The sequence below is a fragment of the Branchiostoma lanceolatum genome, chromosome 1 (assembly GCF_035083965.1).
Source record: "Branchiostoma lanceolatum isolate klBraLanc5 chromosome 1, klBraLanc5.hap2, whole genome shotgun sequence".
In the NCBI taxonomy this organism is placed as follows: Eukaryota; Metazoa; Chordata; class Leptocardii; order Amphioxiformes; family Branchiostomatidae; genus Branchiostoma; species Branchiostoma lanceolatum.
In genome coordinates, this window is record NC_089722.1 from 29,193,049 (window position 1) to 29,217,565 (window position 24,517).

General features: G+C 41.3%; 1 protein-coding gene across 2 annotated transcripts in view; it reads right to left on the reverse strand.

The window, feature by feature from the left end:
• LOC136447411 (glutamate receptor ionotropic, kainate 3-like) overlaps positions 1-24,517 on the reverse strand; it is a 45,195-nt gene that overhangs the window by 2,567 nt on the left and 18,111 nt on the right. The window contains exons 2-11 of one of the 2 annotated variants that reach the window (XM_066446326.1): positions 18,842-18,952; positions 18,643-18,690; positions 14,908-14,954; positions 14,124-14,318; positions 5,276-5,474; positions 4,268-4,396; positions 3,657-3,884; positions 2,651-2,767; positions 1,979-2,117; positions 664-889 (exon numbers count right to left, since the gene is read on the reverse strand). In XM_066446326.1, coding sequence (XP_066302423.1) covers positions 664-889; positions 1,979-2,117; positions 2,651-2,767; positions 3,657-3,884; positions 4,268-4,396; positions 5,276-5,474; positions 14,124-14,318; positions 14,908-14,954; positions 18,643-18,690; positions 18,842-18,952 — 1,439 coding nt within the window. The remainder of the gene's footprint in view (positions 1-663; positions 890-1,978; positions 2,118-2,650; positions 2,768-3,656; positions 3,885-4,267; positions 4,397-5,275; positions 5,475-14,123; positions 14,319-14,907; positions 14,955-18,642; positions 18,691-18,841; positions 18,953-24,517) is intronic. The other variant, XM_066446334.1, reaches the window with a different exon arrangement.

A 24,517-nucleotide genomic window follows, 5' to 3' on the forward strand; every position in this document is an offset into this window, starting at 1 on the left:
TGTTTGGAAAAGGCGCTGTGGCAAGGTAATGTGCTGATATACCCTGTGCGAAAATGGACACTCTACAAACATTGAACCATGATCACAATTACTCATATGGCACAAGAGAAACCTAAAGTCAACACGAGATTCTTGGTCTCTACTTTATGACCCAATTTCCTGCTTCTGGCGGCTAACACATGAACCCCGGATCCTGGCGGTGACAGATACTAAATTCTGCGCATTCAATTCCCATTGAACGACTTTTAGTACGCTTCCTTTGCTTTTGTAATGACCTGCATGGTGACATGAGGCTGCTCTTATGGCTTTTTCCTCAGCATGCCTTTCAGCAACGGTAACGATAAGTGCAATGTACTACACAAAATACAATGTGAAGATATAGTTTTGGCGCCGCCAAAATAAGTCTCAGCTTAGCCTCTCCTGAAATGTTCAAAGTTAAAGTAAAAGTTTGTCTTATAATCTGCCATAACCATATGAAATGGAATGGAACTTCTGAGTAGATACCGTAGCTGCAAAGGATGTAAAGTTTGTAATATACTTTTGAAATGTCCAGTTAAAAGAAAAGTTTCTTTTATAATCTAATGTAGCCATATGAAACGGAATGGATCTTCTGAGTATATACCACAACTGCAATGGATGGAAAGTTATAATTATAACACAAACCATGGACTTTCTTTTGCAGCATTTGTAGTAGAATATTTCCAGAACAGAGACCAAACATGCCAACACAGCTCCGGCTATCAGCACGACGAAGACCCCGAAGAACGTGTCGAGGCCGAGGCCCTCCGCGCCTGTCTTCGGAGGTTTGCCGAACAGGGAGCAGCCTCTGTTGTTCCACCACTTGTCCTTCAGCTGCGTGATCTTCCCTTTCTCTTGCAGACGGAGAATTCTGTTAAAGACATTAAGTTTAACGTCAACAAAGTTCTTTGTGGCGCCATGTTGGCTTGGCGATTAGCGTGTTTGACCTATAACCTAGAGGCCCTGGGTTCGAATTCCCTGACATGCCTCCGGTTCATGACTGTAGTAGACATCTCGTGCTTTATAAAAAATTATCAACCATTGAAATGACGAAACTAGTCACGAATTAATTATAAGTCAAACGTGTGTAGACTCACTGCGTACGCGACATATGTTGCCAGTTCAATGTCCTCATGTTTGTGAGCATGATCCACACAAGGCCGCAACAGGTGCCAACATATGGCTGATAATGTTTTTCGGTCGTTTTTACCAGATCATGAAGATTAATGATGGGGGCTTTCAAATGAACCAGTGGAGTCCTACAACAACACTTACCCTTTATGACATAAACCACTTCATTCTCCATATATCACCGCCTTGCTAGAACTGCTGATTGTAAATCAGAGAGCCACCGGTTGCCTACCAGATCATTCACTGGCCCGATTTACATACGCGTTTTTGATTCGACTTGGAGTCGGCTCGGGACTCTGCAAGGAGAACCCTAGGCCACTCAAGTAGCGTTTTCTAGTAGGGAACTTTAGCAGCGCAGCCCAAAGGTCCTCAAACACAGCCCCGAGTCGACTTCTGCGTGTAAATCGGGCCATTGTAACTGCTTTGGTGGAGTCCACATGACCTCACCACAACGGAATAAGTTTTTTTCAATGATCATATTTAGGATGGTCTTATCAGATAGCTTTCTTTGAATGATGATGATGATCCACTGTATTGAATTTGTATTGAATACCTAACGTTTAATCCGTGAATGATTTCATCTGGTTTGAGAATCAGTGGATAACAAGGTTCTTTATTCACAACTAAGACATACACTCACAGCCGACTTTTGGGTGGCTGTCAATCACCTTAATCAGTACAATACTGACTGGTACTATTCCACACTGCAGGCTAGGTGTCGCTGCTTACAATACGGTCCCAAACGTTAAGCATTGTCATATACGCGGCCCCAATTAACCAAAGTAAAGTAAAATATGTTGAATGTATACACGCACACCAATGAACGTACCCGACGGATAGAGTCTTGCTGAGTGAGTTGCCTCTCTTGGTGGCGATGCCGTAACCGCGGTTCATGAACGGGTTCCCTACCATCATCAGCTGGCATCCTTCATCATGACGAACTTCATACATTAGTGCTGGGTACTCTCCTAGATAGAACAGAATGTGCAATTAGACTTGGTGATTGTCGTGGATATGACTATAGTCATGGCCTCGAGATGTATGTTTCATGTAATTTCTTGAATTCTCACTTCAAAACTTAGCCTCTATTGACCTTGGAACGACTAAGACTTTGAGTTATGAACAACTAGTATTTTTTTTTACATATCAGATTTTATTTTTTCTCTAAATGTTTACTTTTGTCTGACTCAATGTAACGTGTCCTTTATGACTAGTGGCCCTCTTGTAAATCAACGTTTATAAGATGAAATAGATACCAATGATTCAGTAAGAGACATTCCTTTTTGAGCATTTCCCTTCGATATTTTGCAAAGATACCAGCAACGAGCTGTTGAGGATTTCTTAGTAAAGACACAGTGGCTCTTCTAGTTACATCTACTCTACATCATGTTTATTGCATTCAATGAAATGACAAAAAGCACTAGTTTGAAAGCCCCGTCAAACTTTGTTAAGTGTTGAAACATCACTGATAGAAACAACGAAGTTGTGTGTGAACGTTTACCGATATAGGCGTAGTTCCCACGTCGTGTTCTTTCCACCCCTTCCGTCTGGTTGTCCACGAGCATGTCCGGGTCGGTTTCCAGTGCGTACCAGATCCGATCAAAGACGTTTTCGGTACCTGGAAGAAGAGTAAAAAAAGTCAAAGTCCTTCCCGCACCGATGCTGCATAGGGCGGCGTCCATCTCCGTTTCAGTAGCCCTTGGGCCACACAACTTTGTGCAATCACTACAGCAGGGGGCTAGTCCACTGGTTTTTAACTTCCATACTTTTCCCCAAATGCTGAATGCTTTGGTATGACCCGGCCGGGGATCGAATTCACGACCTACCGTATGCGAGGCGAACACTCTACCCACTAGCTAGGCCATTCACCGGTTTCAGAAGAAGAAGACCACAAAAACTGCACCGATGTTTGGTCCGTAGACGCGGCGCCAGGGAAAATGTCACTGGTAATGGCATGATTAACGCAGATAACAGAAGGCGCTGCGGTAAAATTGGTGATTCTGATGGGATTTGCCTTGCTACAAAAATCATCATCAATCACAAGCCCATTTTCAAACTTTCTTTGAATAGCACTCCTGGAGGTATACTTTTTCGGTGCGGGAGTGCAGGGAAATCAAGTACCCACGTTTGCATGGGTAATGTACCGCAAAGACCACAGAAAAAGTGCATGGCAAAAAATTTTAGAGGATCAACATTAGTTTAAAAGTTTTGATAAGCTCTGTCCCAGCTACTGGTGCTTCGTGTACTGTAGAATTACTGTATAGGTGATGACCGACCGATATTTCAGTCAAACACGCAGCTGCATTCGATATGGAACAAGTCAAAGTTGACAATAAATCTTGCCAACTTATTTGTATGAGCCGCCCTCTATTGTTAGTCGATGGTAACACTAGGTTCTTAATGAATTTGATTAAAACACTCCCCGCCTCTCTACGTTGTATCTATTGAAAGCGCTACATAGCCAGATCAGTAGACGGACAATGGGAGAGAGTGATGATGTAAATCACCTTTCTGTTCTCGAAAGAAGTTGTAGAGAAAGTTGCCCCTGACGGTGCCGAACTCCACAGTGGACTGTTGGACCAGATCCTCGAGGGACCGTATGGGGGTTTCCAGGCGCTTGACTGTCAGGAAGGCCGTGAGGTTGGCCGTGTACGTTGCCATGACAATGAGGGAGAACAGCCACCAGAAGCCACCGAGCAATCTGGTGTGGATAGCTCGAGGGGCTGGCTCGCCACCTGGTGCAAAGTAGTATTCACAGGTCGCTTTACCTTACGTAACCTTCAAATATATCAAAGATTAAACCACTTTGCATAAACTCCAGTGTCAAGTATAATTGGGGAGTGGTGATAATTTCAGGGAGACAATATAACTTTATTAAGTTTGCTTCACTAACATGGTAACAAATAATAAATCAAACAATGTAGTTCCGTACATGTACTTGACTGATGGCCATGGTTATCACAGTGCTTATGATCATGACTTGCTTCCATTTTATCGGTGTAATCTTTCATAGCAAAACGTTGCAGTAACTATACAATGATTCTCTAACTTACTATGCAAAAGAACGAATCATATTCTATAAAGAGGACTCAATGAAGATTCAAATGTTAAGATTTACCTTTTCTGACGATGGACCAATAGGAGAACCACAGACTGTTCTTGAGGGTGAAGTTGTTGTCGTTGTCATTTTCTAAGTCGCCAACACCGAGTGTGTAACGAATCCTACTGGTAGCCCACAGAAGGAAGCCTGAAGTAGATAAAGAACTCAGCAATTGTGCATTGTAGGTTATATATTATACCAATTACGTTGATGAAGATTAGACATTCAGGTGATGAGACACGCCAAGAACAGTTACTCAAGTAACTGGATAGAATTTTTAGTAACTGTTTTTGGCGTACCATCCCCAATGCCTTTAGATGCGTTGCTAACCGAATTGGTATATTGACACTAGCCTGGTTGGTATGACAAGCATCATGATCGGCATCTCTTGATTAAGTGAACATGGTATCGAAGATGCAGCGGGTATAGACAGTCCGCCTAGGCTTTTTTTCTAATTTCATGCCAGGTGGGCATGGCTGACCCTATAGCTAGGTTTTAATGGTCCAATGGTCTTGGTGATGAGGAGGACGTTACTCTATCATGTAACGTTAGATGAGATCGGACAGGCTATCTGGTCAATTTTCATTTGGAGTTATTTGTTATCAACGTTAAATCATGACACTTTGGACCGGCGGCTGACGCCACATGTCCACTGGTCCGGATCCTCCGCGGTTGTTCACTCGAATCTGATACAGGCTTCAGTGACGATGCGTTTCAGAGAACTTTGACGTTCCCAACCATGATATTTCATGAGGGTCTTCAGTGGAGGCATGGTAATATCAATTTCTTTTCTTTGCGTTGGAATTCTGTAAATGCTATTGCCTTTTGCTGGCGGTCTGGTACTGTATACTAACACTGTACGACAAGCGTACGTTGCTTTTGCAAAGTCGAGAAGAAAAGAGTAAGGATGTATTGCCTGAAGTTTGAATAACCGAACTCGACTTTGCAGAAGCTTACGTTCCTTTTGAACAGTCGAGTTGAAAAGAGTCAGGATGTATTGCTTGAAATGTGAGGATCTTAACTTACCAACTGCAAAGAGGGCAGCAATGATCGACATCCACACAGTAATCTGGAAGGGCAGGAGGAAGGCGAACAGATTGGGTCGCTCAGCAGCCGGCTTCTTCATAACAAGCCCGTTTCCATAATCCATGTAGGGCTTTGTAAAGTCAACAGCCGCCTCTCGCTGGGAGCTGATAGTCAGTGGACCCAGGGTGAAATCTGCTCTCTGAAAAGGCAACACATGAATGACCAAAGTCAAAGACGCACCAGACAATAGACGATTTTGTCAAGCAGCAAGAAAAGAGTTCCTCTTTGGAAGCTGATAGTCAGTGGACCCAGGGTGAAATATACTCTCTGAAAAGGCAACACATGAATGACCAGAGACGCACCAGACGATAGACGCTTCTGTCATGCAGTAAGGAAATAGTTCTAGCGCAGAAAATTAACCAAGAGCGCATTGTTGTGTGAATGCTGGTCTTTGAAGATACATGATTATCCACTACGTTTTCAAACTTTGAAAGCAACTGGTGTTCTGCCATTTACGTCCTGAATGAAAGTTTTGTACATGTAGTTGGAATTGGCCAGAGGCTCAGAGTATCATATAGTCAGCCCATGAAGTCGCTTTACAGCGAGTAGCAATATTGATTTGAGTCCAAGGCCAAACGTACACATAACAATTAATTACCGCCAGTGGGGCCTGGAAATATAGCTCTGCCGGATTATATTAAGCTAACGTTCTTAGGTTTCGCGACGTCTTCGACCCTTTATGGGCCAGAAATGAATTGAAGATGGAAGACCAGGATTTACTCCAGAATGTTAATGGTTTTCGCAAACAATGCATGCCATACAGATTTGGTATTTCAGATTCCTGAGGCTTTGGAGGTACGCTGAGGTCACGCCATTGCACAGACAAGATTCAGTTAGGAAATTCTGCATTTCAGTTGGAACCTATTCATATGTTATCACACAAAATACCATTGTATCTACGTTTTGTGGAGGAGTAGAATGAATCATGCGCGAGAATAAACAATCCCATCATCCCAATACTGGCAGTAAAGGAGTTTCGGTGTGTCGGACTTTTCGGCATTTGGGTCACTGCTCTACCATCCCCGCGAGACAACATTAGTTAGCTCCTGTACTCAAATAACAGGAGCTAATTGATCAACCTTGTCTTATTTTTGTTTTCTTTTGGACATTCTAAGATTTGTCTTCACCTCATTTACATATCAATCAATAGTTTTTAAAAAAAATATCTGTTCGACTACAGATCTTGTACAATCACTGACGAAAGGTAGTGGATGCAACCTGAAACGCGTCTGACCGTTTCCAAAATGTATCCAGTTGCTTGAACAACTGTTATATTGGAAATCATGCGATAAATCGGTACAACAACATCGCCCAGATCGCTCACACTTCCTAGGGTCCTACATATCAGGTATTTTTCGCTTCGTTGACTCACGGTGATATTTCCGTTTACTTTATTCTTTTGGGAGGTTTTAAAAACAGCTTAGCATCTACTAGTATTAGATATTAGTAATGAAAAATTACATGGGCCATAGAGGAACAGAAAGAGGCCCAAGAGAAAAGGGTTGCGCCCATGGTTAGAATTCCTTCTCATAATATGTATCTAGGGCGAGAGATGAATCGAGGTCAATGATCTGACCCGACCAGATCACGGCATATGCCTTTTGTTTCGATTTCCAGTTAACCTCTGCTTGCATGTGTAGAATACTTCATTTTGATTTTCTGATATATTGGATCGTGCGATGTGATTTGTATGTCGAATGTATGAAAATGGAAGTATAATTCATCACCGCTTTTCGTAGATATCAGGCGATCTGCTTTTCAATCTTTTGTCTTTTTGATCCACCAACACATTTTCATCGTCTTTGTTCGATGATAATTGAGTTTCAGCCAGGGAAGTGCTATCTTGCACTGATGATAATATTACAGGTTGGCGACGGTTCCAATTAAAGTAACACAACAGAGCATTCCCAGTACCATTTGCCTGAACGAGGGACATACTGTTGAGCAATTTAGCTAGCCTCAGTTGCAGACCCCATAGAGCATTTTTCCTTTAGCAATGTACGGGAATCTGATTAGATAGCTGTCACAAATTGCAAAATGCCTAGAATGGAAATATAGATTTTCCTCATTACTTATGCAAATTAAGTCGCAATTTGCATAATTTCCTCTTCATTGTGTACATCTCTGTCCAAGCTACCTACGTATTGTATAACAAAGAAATCTGTCGTTCCTTTGTTCAGTTATTCTCCTTGGAAGATTTTGACAAAAACGCCAATGCAGTTCCAGTGTCACATACTAGGGGGTACAAAATCGACCTTGACCAGTATGTAGTGACTGTTCATCGGGTTCTGATATTTGCCCTTACGGCCATCGGCAAGCTACGAGAACCCGGTATAGTAGCTATTATGCGAGTTTTCATGAATGAATGAAGACCTTTATTGCACATTTCTGCCACACTTGGCTAAGTACAGGTCACAACAAAACAAAAGAACAAGTACAGTTCACGGATACAAAAATTCTGTTTCTCCTCGCTTTTCAGTTATAGTAGATATAAAAGAACAGACATGTTTTTCAATGGTAAGTTTGTCTAGTCGCATTAGGAATATGGATTCTTGTGCAGTACTTGAATGTGTGAAGTTGGGAAATAGGTTTTATACAAGCTTATACAATTTGTTTTGTTTCTTCGGTATCAGGAAGCAGGGCGTAGTTGGAAAGAAAGCACGTCCGACGGGGACTGCAACGCTATCCTAGTTTCTTTAAAGCTATCAATCCTTAGTCATCATCATCAGTCCATTGACTTCAATCTTAGAACGACCATTCTTTGGTGCTACGCGACTAGACACATTCTTTGTTTGTGCGATAGTTATTTGAGGACTTACATGTAACTAGGCGCTGTTAGTAGGTCATAGTCTTTTAAAACTAGCTGACAGTTTATTTGAGAATAATTCAAAGTTAAAGATTAAAAAGAAAACTTTCTACTTTATAGGATTATCAACAATCCACTTATGCACCCGATGACAAAATCAATACAATAGTGAGACTGTCGTCTAGCTGTCTGAAACTGTCTATACCCAAAGGAATAGGGTCAAAACTAGAACAGTAGTCTTCAGAACTTTTAATGAAATATTGATGATCCAGGCGGAGCATAAAGGAGACTAAAGGGAGGTCTCCATAAACCACGACCTCTCATTCTTTGCATCTTAACTAATAAGATGTATTTAGGCCAAGGCGCGCTCTTGAATGCTTTGGGGTTAACAACCTCATTGGCCATCACACGGCGTCTTTACAATCGTCTTGAACCCCTTTCACCCAAGGGTAGCAAACAAAGTTAAGACAAACGCAGGCTACTCTTCATGAGTGTGCATAAACGGCATGAATTTTTCATAGGCGTGATCCACCCTGTGATTCTTCATCCACTAATGTGCAAATAGCACCTTCGAGTATAATAAAAGACGTCATTCTTTTATTTGACCATTCGTCAATTGTTCTGTGGTTCTTAACAGTCCTTGAACTGAGCGGCCACAGGAATATTTCACGTTTGAGGTCACGTTGCACAGGCATGGATTGAGATATTAAGTTTGCGTGTATGCTTCTTAGAATTATAGGAAGCGTCTCATCATCACCATATACAGGGATCTCCCAACAGAATGGAACAGTGGCGCTCCTCCATCCTGCTCTAATCCCAGCTAATTTTGCCCAAAAACTTGAGATTTCATTAATTGTAGACAAGATGTAAAGCAGAAGTTGTAGGAAACGACTTCCACTTGTGTCTGGAAAAGGCAAAATGCAACAGCTTCTCTCCTCTTGACAGGTGTACTCCCCCCCCCCCCGACCACCCTCGCGACACATAACTTGTACTTGACGCCCTCCCCCAAACCTGCATATTATATAACCTGTGCAATAGGACAGCTACCCTGCGCCTTATGATTTTGCGCATAAAACGCTGCTTGCCGGCCTGACTTAAGTGTCCCCAACATTTTGAGAATTTTCAATCTCACGCCGTCCGCCCATGAAGATTAACCTCGTAATGCATCTTTACGACAAAGAGGAAGCCCTAGTGGGAGTAAGTGGTTAGGAAATGTTATTGCGGATCAACTTGTGGTCTGCTGCCCGTAAAGGCGTTAGTAGTGATGAAATTTTCCACACCATAAGGTGGCTGTTTGATGACTTGGCAAACTGTCATTTCACAGTCCGTGAGAAGGGATAAAACACTGTTGTAAGTGCCGTTGATAAACGAAGGGCACACGTCTTTACCTAGCCAGACGAGGGAACTCTGAAAAATGAAAAAAATTGCCTATAATTTTAGCCAATCGCGGCATCATCTGCGACGAACATATTGTAGTTCGTAGTCGTTTGTTTTATCATGTCATTCGTTATCACTCGAACAAAATCTTCAGCTATTGCTGATGATATTTTCCAAGTTGCTCTCTCTATGAATTTGTATGAGTCAGTCGGTATAGTAACCCTTAGGCGTGAAAACAACAGCTTTGCGAGTAGGCAGTGGCAAGTCATTTTACACCAAACGATGTGCCACACCTGAAACCCCCAACCTATTAAAAAAGACATGAAATATTGGAAAGCTTAAATATTTCATAACGTACAGCCATAAATTCCGATATCTATGTGGTTAAATTTGTGCTTTCAGACATTTTGTCATTTGTAATCATAAAACACGGATGACATTTGAATTACATAACGGTTATGTTTAAACTGCTGGACTCTTGGGCGGCGTACCAAGCAACCAAGGAATGCATGCGATGATGTGCGAAGAATCCCTATGACAGCAATGTGATGAAATACGTTATCCGAATAGCACTGGCCATGCGTTTGATATTGAACACATCACTGAGAACAGCAGTTTTTAAAGTATCAAAAGTAATTTTTCACGTAGACTTCTCTCAATTCTTCTCACTCACGATGTCAGATTTTCGGTACGAACCATAACTTTACAAGTCCTCTAGACCACGAAGCCGTCCTGAATATCTTATAAAGGTACTGTTGCAAGACAAATCCGTTCTTCACTTACACCATTACAGCTCCTTACGCATACCTTTCCAATTGATGGACCCCTAACTGACGTGTACAGATACTATATAGCACCGGCAGATTCGTTCTGCTCCGCCGAGTCTAAACCAGATCATTAGTTTTCACCAACCGTTCTCCCCACGGGCATGTTAGTTCTTGTTACGTTTAACGCAGAGGGATGATAACAGATCTGTTTGGGTGGCGGAACTACGGTTGTCTAATCCATCTAATACAGCAATATTCATGATGGGATCGCCGCTGTTCCAAAGTGGAGGAACTGCTTTGCGCACAGCGTCGTCTACAAGTCCAGATGTCCATCAATGTTGACAGATTTTTTGTGTTCTCGCTTGAATCATTTATGTATAAACATCGACACGCTAGAATATAAGTTGTGTACAACTTGATTAGGGCGCCACTTTGTCTTCGTCCAGTCATTTGTATTATTTGATTCTTCTTTGAACAAAACAAAACAAAACATCGACACATTGCTGTGCATGATTATTGATTTGACAGTTACTCCACAATCTTCTATAGTATGAGTAAGCTGTGTCTTAAATTCTCGTATTATTGAAAGCCCTAGCTACTCCTTAAGGCCCCCTCTCATTGGGCTGCGGTACTGTGGCGGTAGCGTGCGGTAGCTTGGAAATGGCTGCCTCCGCAGTGCCGTGCACAGACCTCGGCTTACCGTCCTAGTGACGTCTCAGTGCCGTACCAGTGCCGGTCCACACCGCCGGCGTGCCGGTTGAAATGGCGATTTTTTTCAAATTTAAAAAAAAAACGCAAGTGGCAAAGTGCCGCGCGCTCGCCGGGAGCTTGCCCGGAGCTCACCGCGCGCGCTATTGTATAAAAAGTGATATGTCAGTTTCAAGGTTATACGTATATTCTATAACATGTTACATTTGTTGTACCAAGTGTCATAAGTGAAAATCTTTTTATTATTTGAAATCAGTTTTTGATGCATTTTTTTTATTGACTTTGCATTGTATTTTGATCCATTAACAGCTAGCACTGCGATTTCTGATTAATTGAAATCACTACCATCAAAATACAATCGGTTCATTTCCCTAGCTATTGATCTGTTTAAGAGTTTGGTTAAACCTATTTTACTGCATTGTAGTGAGGTTGATGATTGTAGCTGTAGAACTTCTGATATCTTCATTGGGATATTGCTTTATCACACTTAGAATTAGATCATTGTACATTTATTCCAGTACGGAAGTTGGTAGACTAGTCGCTCAGGAAAGGAATCAGACCACTCGTCTACATGCACTCGCCCCGCTCTTGTGCCATTCAAGAAATACAGTACAGTGATAAACTGAACTTGATATACCAGTCAGACACTGTATCGCAAATTCTACTCAATGTTTCGCCGTAAGGGGTGAATTGGAGGAATTCCTATTGATCGTTGATAGTCAAACACAGTTGATTAGATACTCTCGCCAAGATTAAATAATTTACCTACTAACAGGATTATCCAAAAAACATACGACACTTCATCATTCGGGGAAGAAAATGACTGTCAAACCAACCGTTTTGGATATACATTTAAAGAAAGTGTGAAACTCACGTTTCTCCCTGGCTGGCGGGAACCACTTACAAATATCAGTAAACATTGTATAAAATCAAAAATCACTTTAGCAGGGAAGACTTTATCACATCAATTCATAATAAACCGTTTCTAAGAAGTAACTACACTGAGAATCAGCGCACGTTATCTAGAAGTTGAAAAGGATCGACACCACAACACACCAGGCACTCACAGATTGTGTCCCACATGTAACGAAAATATTGAAGATAAATTGCAATTTGTGATGGCCATGGCCTGTCCCACTTATGGCAAAGAGAGAGATGCGCTGCAAAGTATTACTACTAAGACTAACTTCACCATATCTGGTACACAGAACGATGTATTGTTGTCATGTCCAACTCTTATACCACCTACATAGGTCAATTTCATTATACTTCATCCTAAAAGCGAGGGGAAAAATAATCCATACATGGCTTTATTATAATTCATACACTGTTATCGATAATGTTTTGTACTTATAATTGTAGGATAGCTTAGCCTTGCAGTATTGTTGATTTATTGCCATATATTGTACCATATACGATGGTCGAACAATAAAGTTCATTAAATAACGTGCTCATCTAGGCTTCAAACGCAAATGCGTCGCACGTCAGTGAGAGTGCAAATGAGAATTGGTGAAAGAAACGCGACGGTGCCGTAAAAATCTGCCGTGGCAGTGCCGCCGCAGTACCGGAGCCCAATGAGAGGGGGCCTTTAGCACACCCACCCACACAAAAAGGAAATACCTATAAATCGTATATTCCTATCTATCACAGATTTAAGACATTGTGATGTTGCATACAAATTGTTTCTTATATTCAAAGGCTGAGTGTAAGATAAACGTTTCCACCGCCTTGAGCATTCCCAAAAGATCTCGACAAATGAAAAAATACAGATACGCCAAGCTGCTGTTAATTAAATCGCGGAAAGGAAATCATTAACTATGGGAAGATCAATGTATTAAAGGCTTAAGGTATCACATTAATCGAAGATCTATGAGATATGACTGCTAATTAAAACTAAGACGAATGTATGAAGCCGGTGATATGTGGGACACGTGATGTTGTGGGGAATTGGTAAAATAACCATCAATTATTTATCATTCAATCTTGTGGCCTACTTCTGTCAGCCTAAGGAAAATATATTCTCCATTACGCCATGCATGGCTATTAATAATACTTTAGAACAAACTCCTGGGGACAAGAGGGCCATCTTCTAGTATCATGCGGCGATTTTGCTCAAAGTCTGAGACACGTTACGTTGATGAACGTTAGATATCCAGGTAGTAAGATACGCCAAAAATAGTTACTCAAGCAACTGGATAAAGTTTTAAATGATTCAAAATTTTATCTAGTTTCTTGGGTAACTATTTTTGGCGTATCTGAGACATGTTTTCAAGGGATGTTCCTATAGCTGATCTGCAAGTAGAGCCCTGCACCCAAGATGACCTAGAGACGTTCACTCTTAACGAAATATCATGTGTGTAGCAGATGGGTAGTCGAGATGAAGTAACGACGTAGTAAAGAAAAGTAGGAACCTATAAGCTTTCACCAGAAGGAGTTTTCAATAATCTCCATCTGGTGAAATAATGTGATAGAGGGGGTGTTATCACATTTTTCATCAAAAGAAGAATTCTTCAATCATTCATCTGCTAAAAGATAAACAAACCATCACAATACTACTATCACCACTATTTTGATTATTACGTTTTCTTGGCTAAATTGATTGATGTGATAAATATAGGTTTTATTGCAAGTTCATGCCCAAGGGCTCATTGCAGGTACATTGTAGAAATATGGAGAAAAACATACATGTGATAGTGAACTGTGACTGACACTGTTGTAACAGTAGACTTAATACTAGTGTTGGCTATAACTAGACCAGCTGGGTTTGACTTCTTTGAATAACATATACTTCAGGTTTGCTATGTTAGTTTAGCGATTACGGGGTCTTTTTCTAAATATAAATTGGCTTTGAATTTTCGTTTTTATTTGAGTTGAATGTGTGATAGTTGTGTGCCGATTTGTTAAAAATAGAGAGAACGCTAGCGACCCCAAAAAACACCCCTTCCAATGAAATGATATGGTTACCCTGCGACGTCACAAAATCAAGATGGTGGCCACTACACATGCCAACGAATCCAACATGTTAACAAAGGTTTTGCTACGCAAACCTGTAACAATAGACTTAATACTAATGTTATCTATAACTAGACAAGCTGGGTTTGACTTCCTTGAATAGATAATCAGTTCTTACCCCATCAATAACCTCCCTGATCATGCCGTCCCAAGAACCGTTTCTGGTCGGCAGCCCGAAGTTTCCGTCGGGCACCTCGTACAATGTGTAGTCGAAGCTCAGCTCCTCGGCCAAGCCTTTCAGGATATCCATGCAGAATCCATCGTACACTGTCTTGTTGTTCTCCGTTAGTTTTTTGATGATGAACGGCTTATTCTGTGTCGTGTGAAATTCAACAGTGTTCACATTCTTTTTTTGTGGTAGATATGTACTGTCCAAGCAGAGGAGTGGGTCCGGTGGGTTGGTGCGATAAAAAATCATGACAAAGTAGAAAGCCCGACAAAAACGCCTAAAACACGTCAAAAACCAGCCGGACCCACTCTCTTGCTTGGAGAGTAGTAGATATAGTTTGCGGCCTTAATGCTAGGGTCACATATCCAAACCGGGGCCCGGCCGGGCTGTTTGCGGGGGGATGGGGGGGAGAGAGAATACATAATTTTTGCTCATGACTAATCTTATTAACGTTTGGTTGATTTGTTGTCCTTTATATGATACGTTTCGCCCCCACAAATTGCCCGGCCGGGTTCCGGTTGGGAATTCATGAACCAATAATTACGGAAGAACATTAACATCAAATAAAATATGTAATATCATCGATGCTTGCACTGTTATATTTCTGATTAATTCCTCACATATGTTTTTTTTTCTTATATCATTCGTTTTACAGAAATAACGTTAGCGTTTAGATTTTGTACGTCCTACCGTTCAGAGACAAAAAAAGACATTCATAAATCATATCCCTTACCTCCACTAGCACAACCCTGTACTTTACTTTGTTGGAGGCTGTGGAAGCTGAAACAAATGAAGAGGATGTTTACTTCAGTGGCATACACAACATTGATCACCCCTCTGACTGGACCCGCGACGGGCTGGCGACCTCGCTGCGACCGACCGATTTGACACCGCGCTAAACGAATTTCATCGATTTAAAAAACACTCTTTTTACCCTTTGTGTGATTTGTTTTCTTTTTAGTCGTACGTTTTGCATGGTATTCCCATCGTAAAGTCAAGGCTAACTCAAATTCAATCTAGGACGCAGTGAGGTCGCCAACGCGTCGCAGGTCCAGTGAGAGGGGGGGGGGGGCTCTTAGAATCTCATTTATCCGATAGCTTCAAGTAGCCACGGGAAGTACTATTGATCCAACGTACTTGAACTTTACTCTAACAGCATGTTATCATTAATCAAACAGCAAGCCTACCGAAGCAGTTGTGGCTTGATTAAATCAACACTTCTTTATCCGTGAAAAGCCTGTTCAGGAAAATTAAGTCTGTACTCCTCTCGTTTCCTTTTAGGTTCTACTTAACCGAATCGGTCCTTCTGCCAGTATAAGTTCTAGAAGGTGTTCCCCAAACCATTATGTGGGTGGCACATTCCGGGAACCCCAAAACTGATTGAACAAATTACTAAACACACAGTATGTATGGTATACCGAACAATAGGTTCGAATTCTCCAATTTTGTGATCTTCTTGTTTAACCAAGGAATTGACTTTGGCATTCTACTAAGTTATTTCATTTATTTTTTATTGCATTTTACAAGAAGAACAATAATACAAACAAGAGAAAATCAAAGTACAGGAAAATAAACATAAGCCACGGATCCAAAAAAACAAGTAAAGGTGGAAACAGAAATGGACTACTTGTAAATATCAGTAATATCCAAAATAATAGTAATAACAGCCTCATTGGCAAATAAATGTAACACAATCAGTATCAACCAAAGATAGCTAAGTATTGAAATTAAACAGAACTAAAGTTGACAAATAAATATGAAAAGTCCATATCAACAGAATCATGAGAACATAAATAACAAAAAGAACTAACAGTGACTGATCAGTGGCGTATACAAATGGCAAAAAAAAAACAATATCAACCAAAGATAACAGTTATTACATTTGATCAAAATTTCAACACATTCTAGACATTCTACGGCGTTAACCCTTGTCTTGCTCACGCTTTTTCAATATCCGTTTTCCGATATTCTGTGTGGCCTAACCGAATCGAATCTTCTGTGAGTACAAGTTCTAGAAGGTCCTTCTCATCGCGGATGAAAAATCTCCTGGTCAGACAAGACGATTCATTAGGTGCTTCATACCGAGAATGATGGATCTGTTGAAGTGACAAAGGCCATGGTCACGTAACCATGGGGTCTCAGTCTCATTTCGTCTGTGTCGCTGATGACAAATCGTAATTTCCTTTGTCGCAGCCAATTAGATTTTGGTCAAAGAGGTCTTGGACGTTTAATCAAGTTCCTTTATCACCGCGAAGTTGGTGAGAGGACCCATTGATAAGGTGACCGCATTGGGGTAATGTTATCATAGCAATCAATCGTCTGTGGCCTCAATTGTATCATTTACTTGGACTGAATATGAAATTGCTGTGACAAGTTTGCTGTGTCTCAAATAGGTAGAGGAGACTGTAAAATTGTGTGCTTGTGTGATCGGGGCAGCAATTTCCCCCTTGTAGTGTGTACTCCCAATGATATATTTGATACTGGTGTTCAAAACCTATGTCTAATTCAAGACCATTGGTGTAAAACGTTGATAAACATTGAAAGATAATTTTACAACTGTCGCAACTTTACTAGAATATAATCAAAGAGTTCACTGAGCGATGTTGTTATTCATAAAAAGTTTAATCGTCAATTCTTTTATTTTAGACTTACTTGAGATTAAATTGTATTTTTCGTTTTATATTTTACATAAAGTTTTTCTTGGGTGTTGCCTGTAACTGCACAAGAACTATCCCCTCTCCCAGTGGATTTAGGACTTTAATAAAGGTTTCCATACAGACTTAAGAAGTCAATCCCTAAGCTATTCACATGCAAGGTCGTTTGGATCCGTTGACAGGACGAGTGATGATATTGCGTTATCTTTAGCAGGTCTTAAGTTCCGCTCACCACAGTTGTCACTTTCCTTCCTCATTACTTAGGCACTGTCGTTTTGTTTGAGCGTACACGGCTTGATGAATTGCCTGATCTTTAAGGAGATAAAATACAGCTGCGGGTTCACCTTGCATGCACCTAAAAGTTTCTACGTCCCGTTTCTTTGTAACGTCTACGTACACTTGAGATTATGAATGTACTGTAAATGCATTTAAGTTCGCGTGGTTTTCATTTCGCGCTAAAAGGAAAATGGAGTGTTCGAGGTGGTTTTAAGTGCGCGGCAGTGCTATAGTCACATAGTGGTACAGTATTAGACAACAATGTTTGCGTCGGTTTTAAGTCCGCGGGAAACGGTCGCCGCGAAAACCGCGAACATAAAACCACCGCGAACATTTCTGCATCTACAGTAATAGATATGCCATATCAAAATACATGCTTTGGCATGGAGCAATTATTCATTGAAAAATTTAAATAGATGAGACATTTTTTTGTAATCAACACCCCTTTACTTCTCCAATGCTTGGTTACCATCCTAAGTTACAAACTTGTGAGTGAAATGTCCCTGGACGATTTCCGCATGAACTGTAAAACTGTGACCATATTCTGCGTTACAGAATCGACCCGACATGTGATTATACACTCTTCGCGCTTGGTCAACTTCAATCATGCTGTCGGCTAAATAGGCGGTTATTTGGGCAGACATAATATATAGGGTAACTCGTGGGACCTCGTTTAGGCCTGGGGAAAAATGTTGTGTTTCCGGTTAAGGTCATGGAAAAATAGTGTTGGTAGATAGATTTCGGATGAAGGGATCAGACGAATTCAGTTTAACAATGTGAAAAATCAAAAATTAAAATCAAATCAACAATTTGAAACCTAAATGCATCATGACACTTATATTTCAACATCATATTATTGTAATCATGCATATAGACATACATTACACGAGTGTATTGACAGACTGAACCGGGGTGCAATGTTAAGAATACATGATTGCATCAACTGTTATAACAGACCTTGGTATGTTAGAATAGTGTGAAAGAAATTAAGGAAGCCTGGTATGAATGTCACCACTTAGATGTCAGATCGGAAATTTCAGCGCTCGACCCCCCAAAAGGCTAGGGTTGGCAGTTTTTTTGCTATGGTAGGTCGGGCAACCGGAAACATAACATTTTTTCCTAGGCCTTACCACCACAGCCGAGCTCTTTACACAACCTTGTGGGTTTCGTGCGCACCAGACATCCTCAGGTCGAGCGTCCCTCGGTATGAATTATTTAGAGGGGAACGTAAAGGTGGCATGTAGTTGCCCCGGGTACAGACTTATTAGGTGCAACAGCATTTCCAACCCGGTGAACAACAACATAAGACAGCTAACAAGGCCGGCGGCATGAACAAAGCTTCTGTAGGGACATCAAAGACATTTATTTTTTTTCTCTTCTGTGAGAACGTTTCTACCATTCGTACGGATATACTCCCTTTCTAACTCTTTTTTTCCTTTTTACCTTTGATTCTAATAGTCGGAAATATATTTCTATAGGCAACAGGCTTTATGTGTAGAGAAAAAAATTGAAAACATGTTTCTAATGATATAACATACCGAACGTGAATTCAGTTCTCGTAGGTGGCCCAGTCACATTGTCTGGCCCTGCGGGAAATGTAAAGAAAAATCCACATTCACTCTTTCAAAATATACATAAACAAACAGCAAACTAGTGCAAATGATAGAGTTGAAAAGCGTCTTATAACTTTCAGGCCCTAGCTTTCAGAACGTCTTTAAGGAAAGGAGAAGTCCTTACCTGCTGCGAAAGGTGGTGTGTCACCTGTGATGAGTATTGGTTGAGCGGTCGGTGCCTGTCTGCGAGTCATTCTGCTCCCGTCTCTGCCCGGCCGGCGGGCCCTTCCCCCGGCTAGTTGGGCGGCAAAGAACACCATAAACAAAAGGAAAAACAAGAGGAAAGGTCTTAGAAACAACCATTCCCACCCCGCCATCTTAAGCAGCTTTGACGAGGTGGAAAATTGTACTTGTGTCACGTCGGCAGATCACACAAATTATTAATAATTCTCTCCCTTCAGGGGCGCGTTGAAGAGTTATACGGATTGGTGCCGACAGGTTTTTACGACGCACTGAATATTTTACTTAGACATGATTACTATCCTGTCTGTACCTGCTAACATCTTTTACTGTCATACCTGTACCCACACTATGAATTCTGTACACTTTCAAAAAATAACGTTGTGTTGAGTATGATTTTGAAGAAAGCAAGATAAATCAAACAAGAATGGTATACGGTTAACATTTCCCAAGACTCCCATTCCACTACATCTCGCTACGATCGCCCTGCGACCTAAAATTCAAAAGGTTGCTCAACGAATTTCATCAATGAAAATGAGTTTTTCGTAAATTTGTGTGTTTTGCTGGGTTTTTTTTCAGCCATACTTTCACTATTTGCATGATATTCTAATTATGAAATCAAGAGTTACACAAATCTAGATCGCCGTCTTTCTTTATTTCTTTATTCGAATATCCAAACTTGCAGACAAAACAAGCTTAAGCCTGGATAGCGATGATATTTACAGTAAAATGACACCTATATACAAAATATCTATATACATCCATACGTACATCTCTGACATATACAAGTGCCCATTACTGCACACTGGGTTTTACTGTTGTACAATCTGATTGTCTGGTGTAGAAAAGAGTTCTGTAATCTTTTTATTCTCGCTGGGGGGATGGAGATGGTGTGTTTGTTCCTGAGTGACCGTCCAGTAGCTGTGGATGTGGAGGGGGGACGAGATCGTGTGTGGGTGTGGGTGTGGGGGGGGGTCATCTTGGAGCATTTGTCTGAAGAGTTTGACAGCGGCATCATCGCGACTAGACTTCTGTAATCTTTTTGTTCTTGCTGGGGGGATGGAGATGGTGTGTTTGTTCCTGAGTGACCGTTCAGTAGCTGTGGATGTGGATGTGGAGGGGGGGGGACGAGATCGTGAAGGGGGTGGTCATCTTGGAGCATTTGTCTGAAGAGTTTGACAGCGGCATCCTCACGCCTAGACTTGAGGGTGGGTAGTTCAGGCACATCACAAGGGCTCCCTTGGAAATCAGTTACAATGTTAACCGAAGGGATCACCCTAAAGATTAATAAATAAATAAATCACGCCGGGTGCCGGTCTTGTAGCCTTTTGACTAGCATTAATCAATATTGACTAGACTAAATCAATATGCACCAAGCGGGAAGAATTTTTAAAAAAGCGTAATTATCAAACATTCGAGACCATATCCACCAACCTTTTTTTGGTGCCAATTAAGTATTGGATGTGACCATAAAATTATTCTGTTTACGCTCTGCCCTCGTAATTGTTTTTAATCACAAATTGGAAATTAATGACGCCTATCTAGTTATACATGCGAAGTCTTTTTACATTAAATGTTACGAGAGAAACAAAACATTCATCAAATTCATAAATGAGTGAAAACAAAGAGCTGTACACATATTTGTCATATACACGGATGAGCTTTAAATACATTGTGATTTTTATTGCTCCCTGATCTAGTGGAAATGCAATAGAAATATGGCTGAAAACCTTTCTGATGTTTGATTTTATGTAAATTGTCTTTCTGTTCTAGTGAAGAAATTTTAGACATTAATTTATTGATACATTTGTATGGTTTCAAGAATGGACCGACAAAAGTGCAGTTTTGTCTTTTGTTGTTCCTCCTTAAAACACAGTGTGAATTCACTACTTTGTACTCCTACATTTTCTTCTGATGACGTCACATCACGTGACTGCAAAAAAGTCGTCTGATACACACAAACTCCCATTACCCAGAATTCTTAAGCCACAATAAAGGGACTAAAAACCTAAAGAGCGCTAAAACTGCCCTGGGGACTCCTCACCCCAAGACGACCCCTTTTACACCACATCTAACGTCCCTCAACCATCTCCCGAACCGACATCTCCCTCCGGCTAGCTAGCTGAAAGTTTTGCCTCCAGCGTTTGCAAGAGCGCACAAGTAAAGACAATTGTAAGCGATTGCTGTCTAGACAATAGATACGGCTGTATCAATGCATAACTTGTATCTCTTAACTTGTAAGTTAATCCTGTCAAAAGGGCGGATTCTAAAATAAAACTTTGCCAGTAGCATTCACGTGTTCTTACGTTGTATACAACCTGAACAAAACTGCAGTTTCGGTCGTGCCTGCACAGAATAGAAGTTAAGGAATACCATCAGAGGTTTAACCAGTTAGTCCCATTGTCACCTGTTTGGCAGGCTACCAATGAGCCTTACGGATATATGGTTTATCCAAAAGTGCAATTTGTAGATACTCTAAGTAACCCTGGAGGCGTTATCTCGCCGAGAGCGAAGAGAACTCACGATGAATGGCAAAACTTTGGCGCTGATTACAAATCACAGAAAGACTTGTCGGCAGTCGTCGCCCTGAGGGTAGCGCAAATCAAGATGTTGAGGTCTCTGGCGGGTTAAGTAACGTGTTATCGAGCACTTATGGTGTTCATTCGCGGCGGTTTTACAGGTAAAGTGAGGATATCGTTTCGAGATTGTACTGAGTGCACGTTGTCCTATCGTCCTTTCATTACTTATAGAGCTCGTGGCAAGATTGTGAATTAAACCCAAGGGGACCTATATTGTCACCATGTATACAACAATTCCTCATAAAATTATAAATTGAACTATCAGCCAGTGAACAAAACCACTGAAGATAATGCGTTTTACGACTTTTAAAGTACACGTCGACGATCTCTACATGCTCTCGTTCTTTCCTGCCGCGCCCTGCCTTGATGTATATGCAGATATAACCCTCGCTCAGGATCGACAATGGTAAACCATTTTTCAACAAGAAATCATAGATCTCATACCTCCGTGAAATGTTTAAAGTTTTTGTAGATGTCTTGACAAAATACAACATAACCATGTCCACTTCACACATTACATGCTCCGGTCTTGGGCATGCACATGTCATCCTCGGGTTCCTGACATTTTGTCATGTGTCAACGTTCCCTTTTTGCCGGCCTGCCGACGAAATTGAGACGCCGGCAGCTGAAACAGTCTCCGGTTACAACTGAGCCCGAGGTTACACTTAACACACACCAAGGAAAAACAAACAAACAAACAAACAGACCGAAGATGATATATCCGTTTTCATGGAGGTAATAAGCCAGTCGACGGCCAATAAGACAAAGAGTTTACCACAGTTCGTCTCTACTCTCAGAATGCTTCTGTGCGTTGCACGCAAGCGGTACAAAATGCCCGTATAGTTGTGTATTTTTTAATTCCAAAGAAGATTAATTTATTAACCAGCAGTTTGCAGTGATGTATACGTCTCATTTTGCTTTTATTTTTCGCGGCATTTCTTGAAAGTTTCTACCTGCGTGCGTTTGTTCTTGTCGCATTTTCTCTCTTCAAACTTTAAAAAAATACACTTCAAACTCTAATAATGAAGTTTGAGCTCTCACATCAAGAGCTTTTTTTCATTAGAAAGATTACCATCGAAAACGTCTCATGCATGGCGGCAAGTAAGGTATCTTAATCACTACAATGTGACAACTGGGAGAGATTCTACAGACAAGGACTGTTATCTAATTAAGCACGTTGCATTTCCGAGTCGCTGGTGGCGCCACCATTTTTACGATGCAACGTCGGAAGAGACGCCGTCGCTAGACTTCATGAAATGTCAAATGTGACGTTTTATTAATACCTGTGCATTAAAGAAAATAAGTCCGTATAGACACTATCTTTGGATGCCCGGATTTGGAGCTCATAGATGAGGCTCATATATGAGGATATGAGCCAAGATATTGAAGGATTTGAGGCGCCACAGAAGCTCAACGTTATGTTAAACGTGAGAGGATAGGGTTTGGGAATTGGGTTTATGAATCGTGCTTGTCGGGACGGGAGGCTAATTCGGCAAGTAATTACCTCACTGAAAATTAAGCCTCGTGCGTGCATGGTAACCACAAAAGTCATCACATGATAAAGAACTTTGAACCCCCTGAAGACCCCCGGAAAAGTCATCTCATACGCCAACCAAGTCCCCTGTTATAGCCTCATATGTTCAGTCCTTATTTGATTAACTTAACTTATAAAAAATATTACTAATAATTTGATTATCCTCATTGTGTCCTTATGACTTGCTGTGTATTACTTGTGTTACTTTATTATCATCTATCGAATACTGCAGACACACCGAAACAAAACCTCCGTATACACAAGCAACAATGACGGCCTGCTATGAAAGATCAAAACCACAATTCGAGACAGCTCCCTCAACTCATTTCTAACCGCTCCGAGGCATGATTCCAACCGCTCCGAGGCATGATTCCAACCGCTCCGAGGCATGATTCCAACCGCTCCAAGGCATTTCCTTCCGCTCCGAGGCATTTCCTTACGCACTGCGACAGAAATTCTGTCGCGGTGCGTAAGGAAATTCTGTCGCGTGCGTAAGGAAATACTGTCGCGGTGCGTAAGGAAATGCCTAGGAGCGGAAAGAAATGCCTCGGAGCGGTTGGAATCATGCCTCGGAGCGGTTGGAATCATGCCTGGAAGTGGTTAGAAATGAGTTGAGGAAGCTGTCTCGAATTGTCGTTTTGGTCTTTCGAAGCCTGCCTCGATATATGATATGTGACTAACAAGACCATGACCTTGATGATGTTTTGTGCTTCATCTTACGACGATGAAACAGAAGACTCAAGATACCTCCACTGTGCTATATGTGTGTGTCTACATTCTACTCACACGGTCTAAATTTTTGGAATATATAATTTCCTTACTTTTCTGCACATGTGTTCTGATGTGGTGAAATGATTTATCACACGTGCATTACACGTGATTCATCATTCTGAAGTAACAAGCCTTGTGGATGTGCTACAGTATCATAACGGTTAATCCAACGGTGCCGTGAAAGTATGTACTATGTGGGCTTTAGTGGCAGCAGCTTAGTTTATATCACCGGAAGAGCGTTCTTTATAATAGGCGTACCAGAAAATTGCTCGTTGGCATCTTTGATGAAATGGCCGGACTTCCACAACATTAATCCGTGACTGCGGTTTGTAGTAAAACACACCATATGATAGCACAGGAACTACTATAGCCCCCCTCTCACTGGACCCGTGGCACGCTGGCGGCGTCGCTGCGGCCGATCGAATGGACAGCACTCAACGAATTTCATCGACAAAAAACTAACCTTTTTAAGCTTTGTGTGTTTTGTTGTCATTTTGGTCATACTTGTACGTTTTGAATGATATTCCCATTATAAAGTCAAGGGTAACACAAATCCAGTTTAGGACGCCGCGGGTGAGAGGGGGGCTTATGTAAGCAACACTGGCTTCAAACGAAGCGCATGACGAGAAAAATAATCGCTGCTTTAATCTGTTGGAACGTGCAGGCGACTCTTCACCTCTGCGTACTTTAATACAGGTAAATGTACCACTTCCATCTCACTGGACCCGCAACGCGT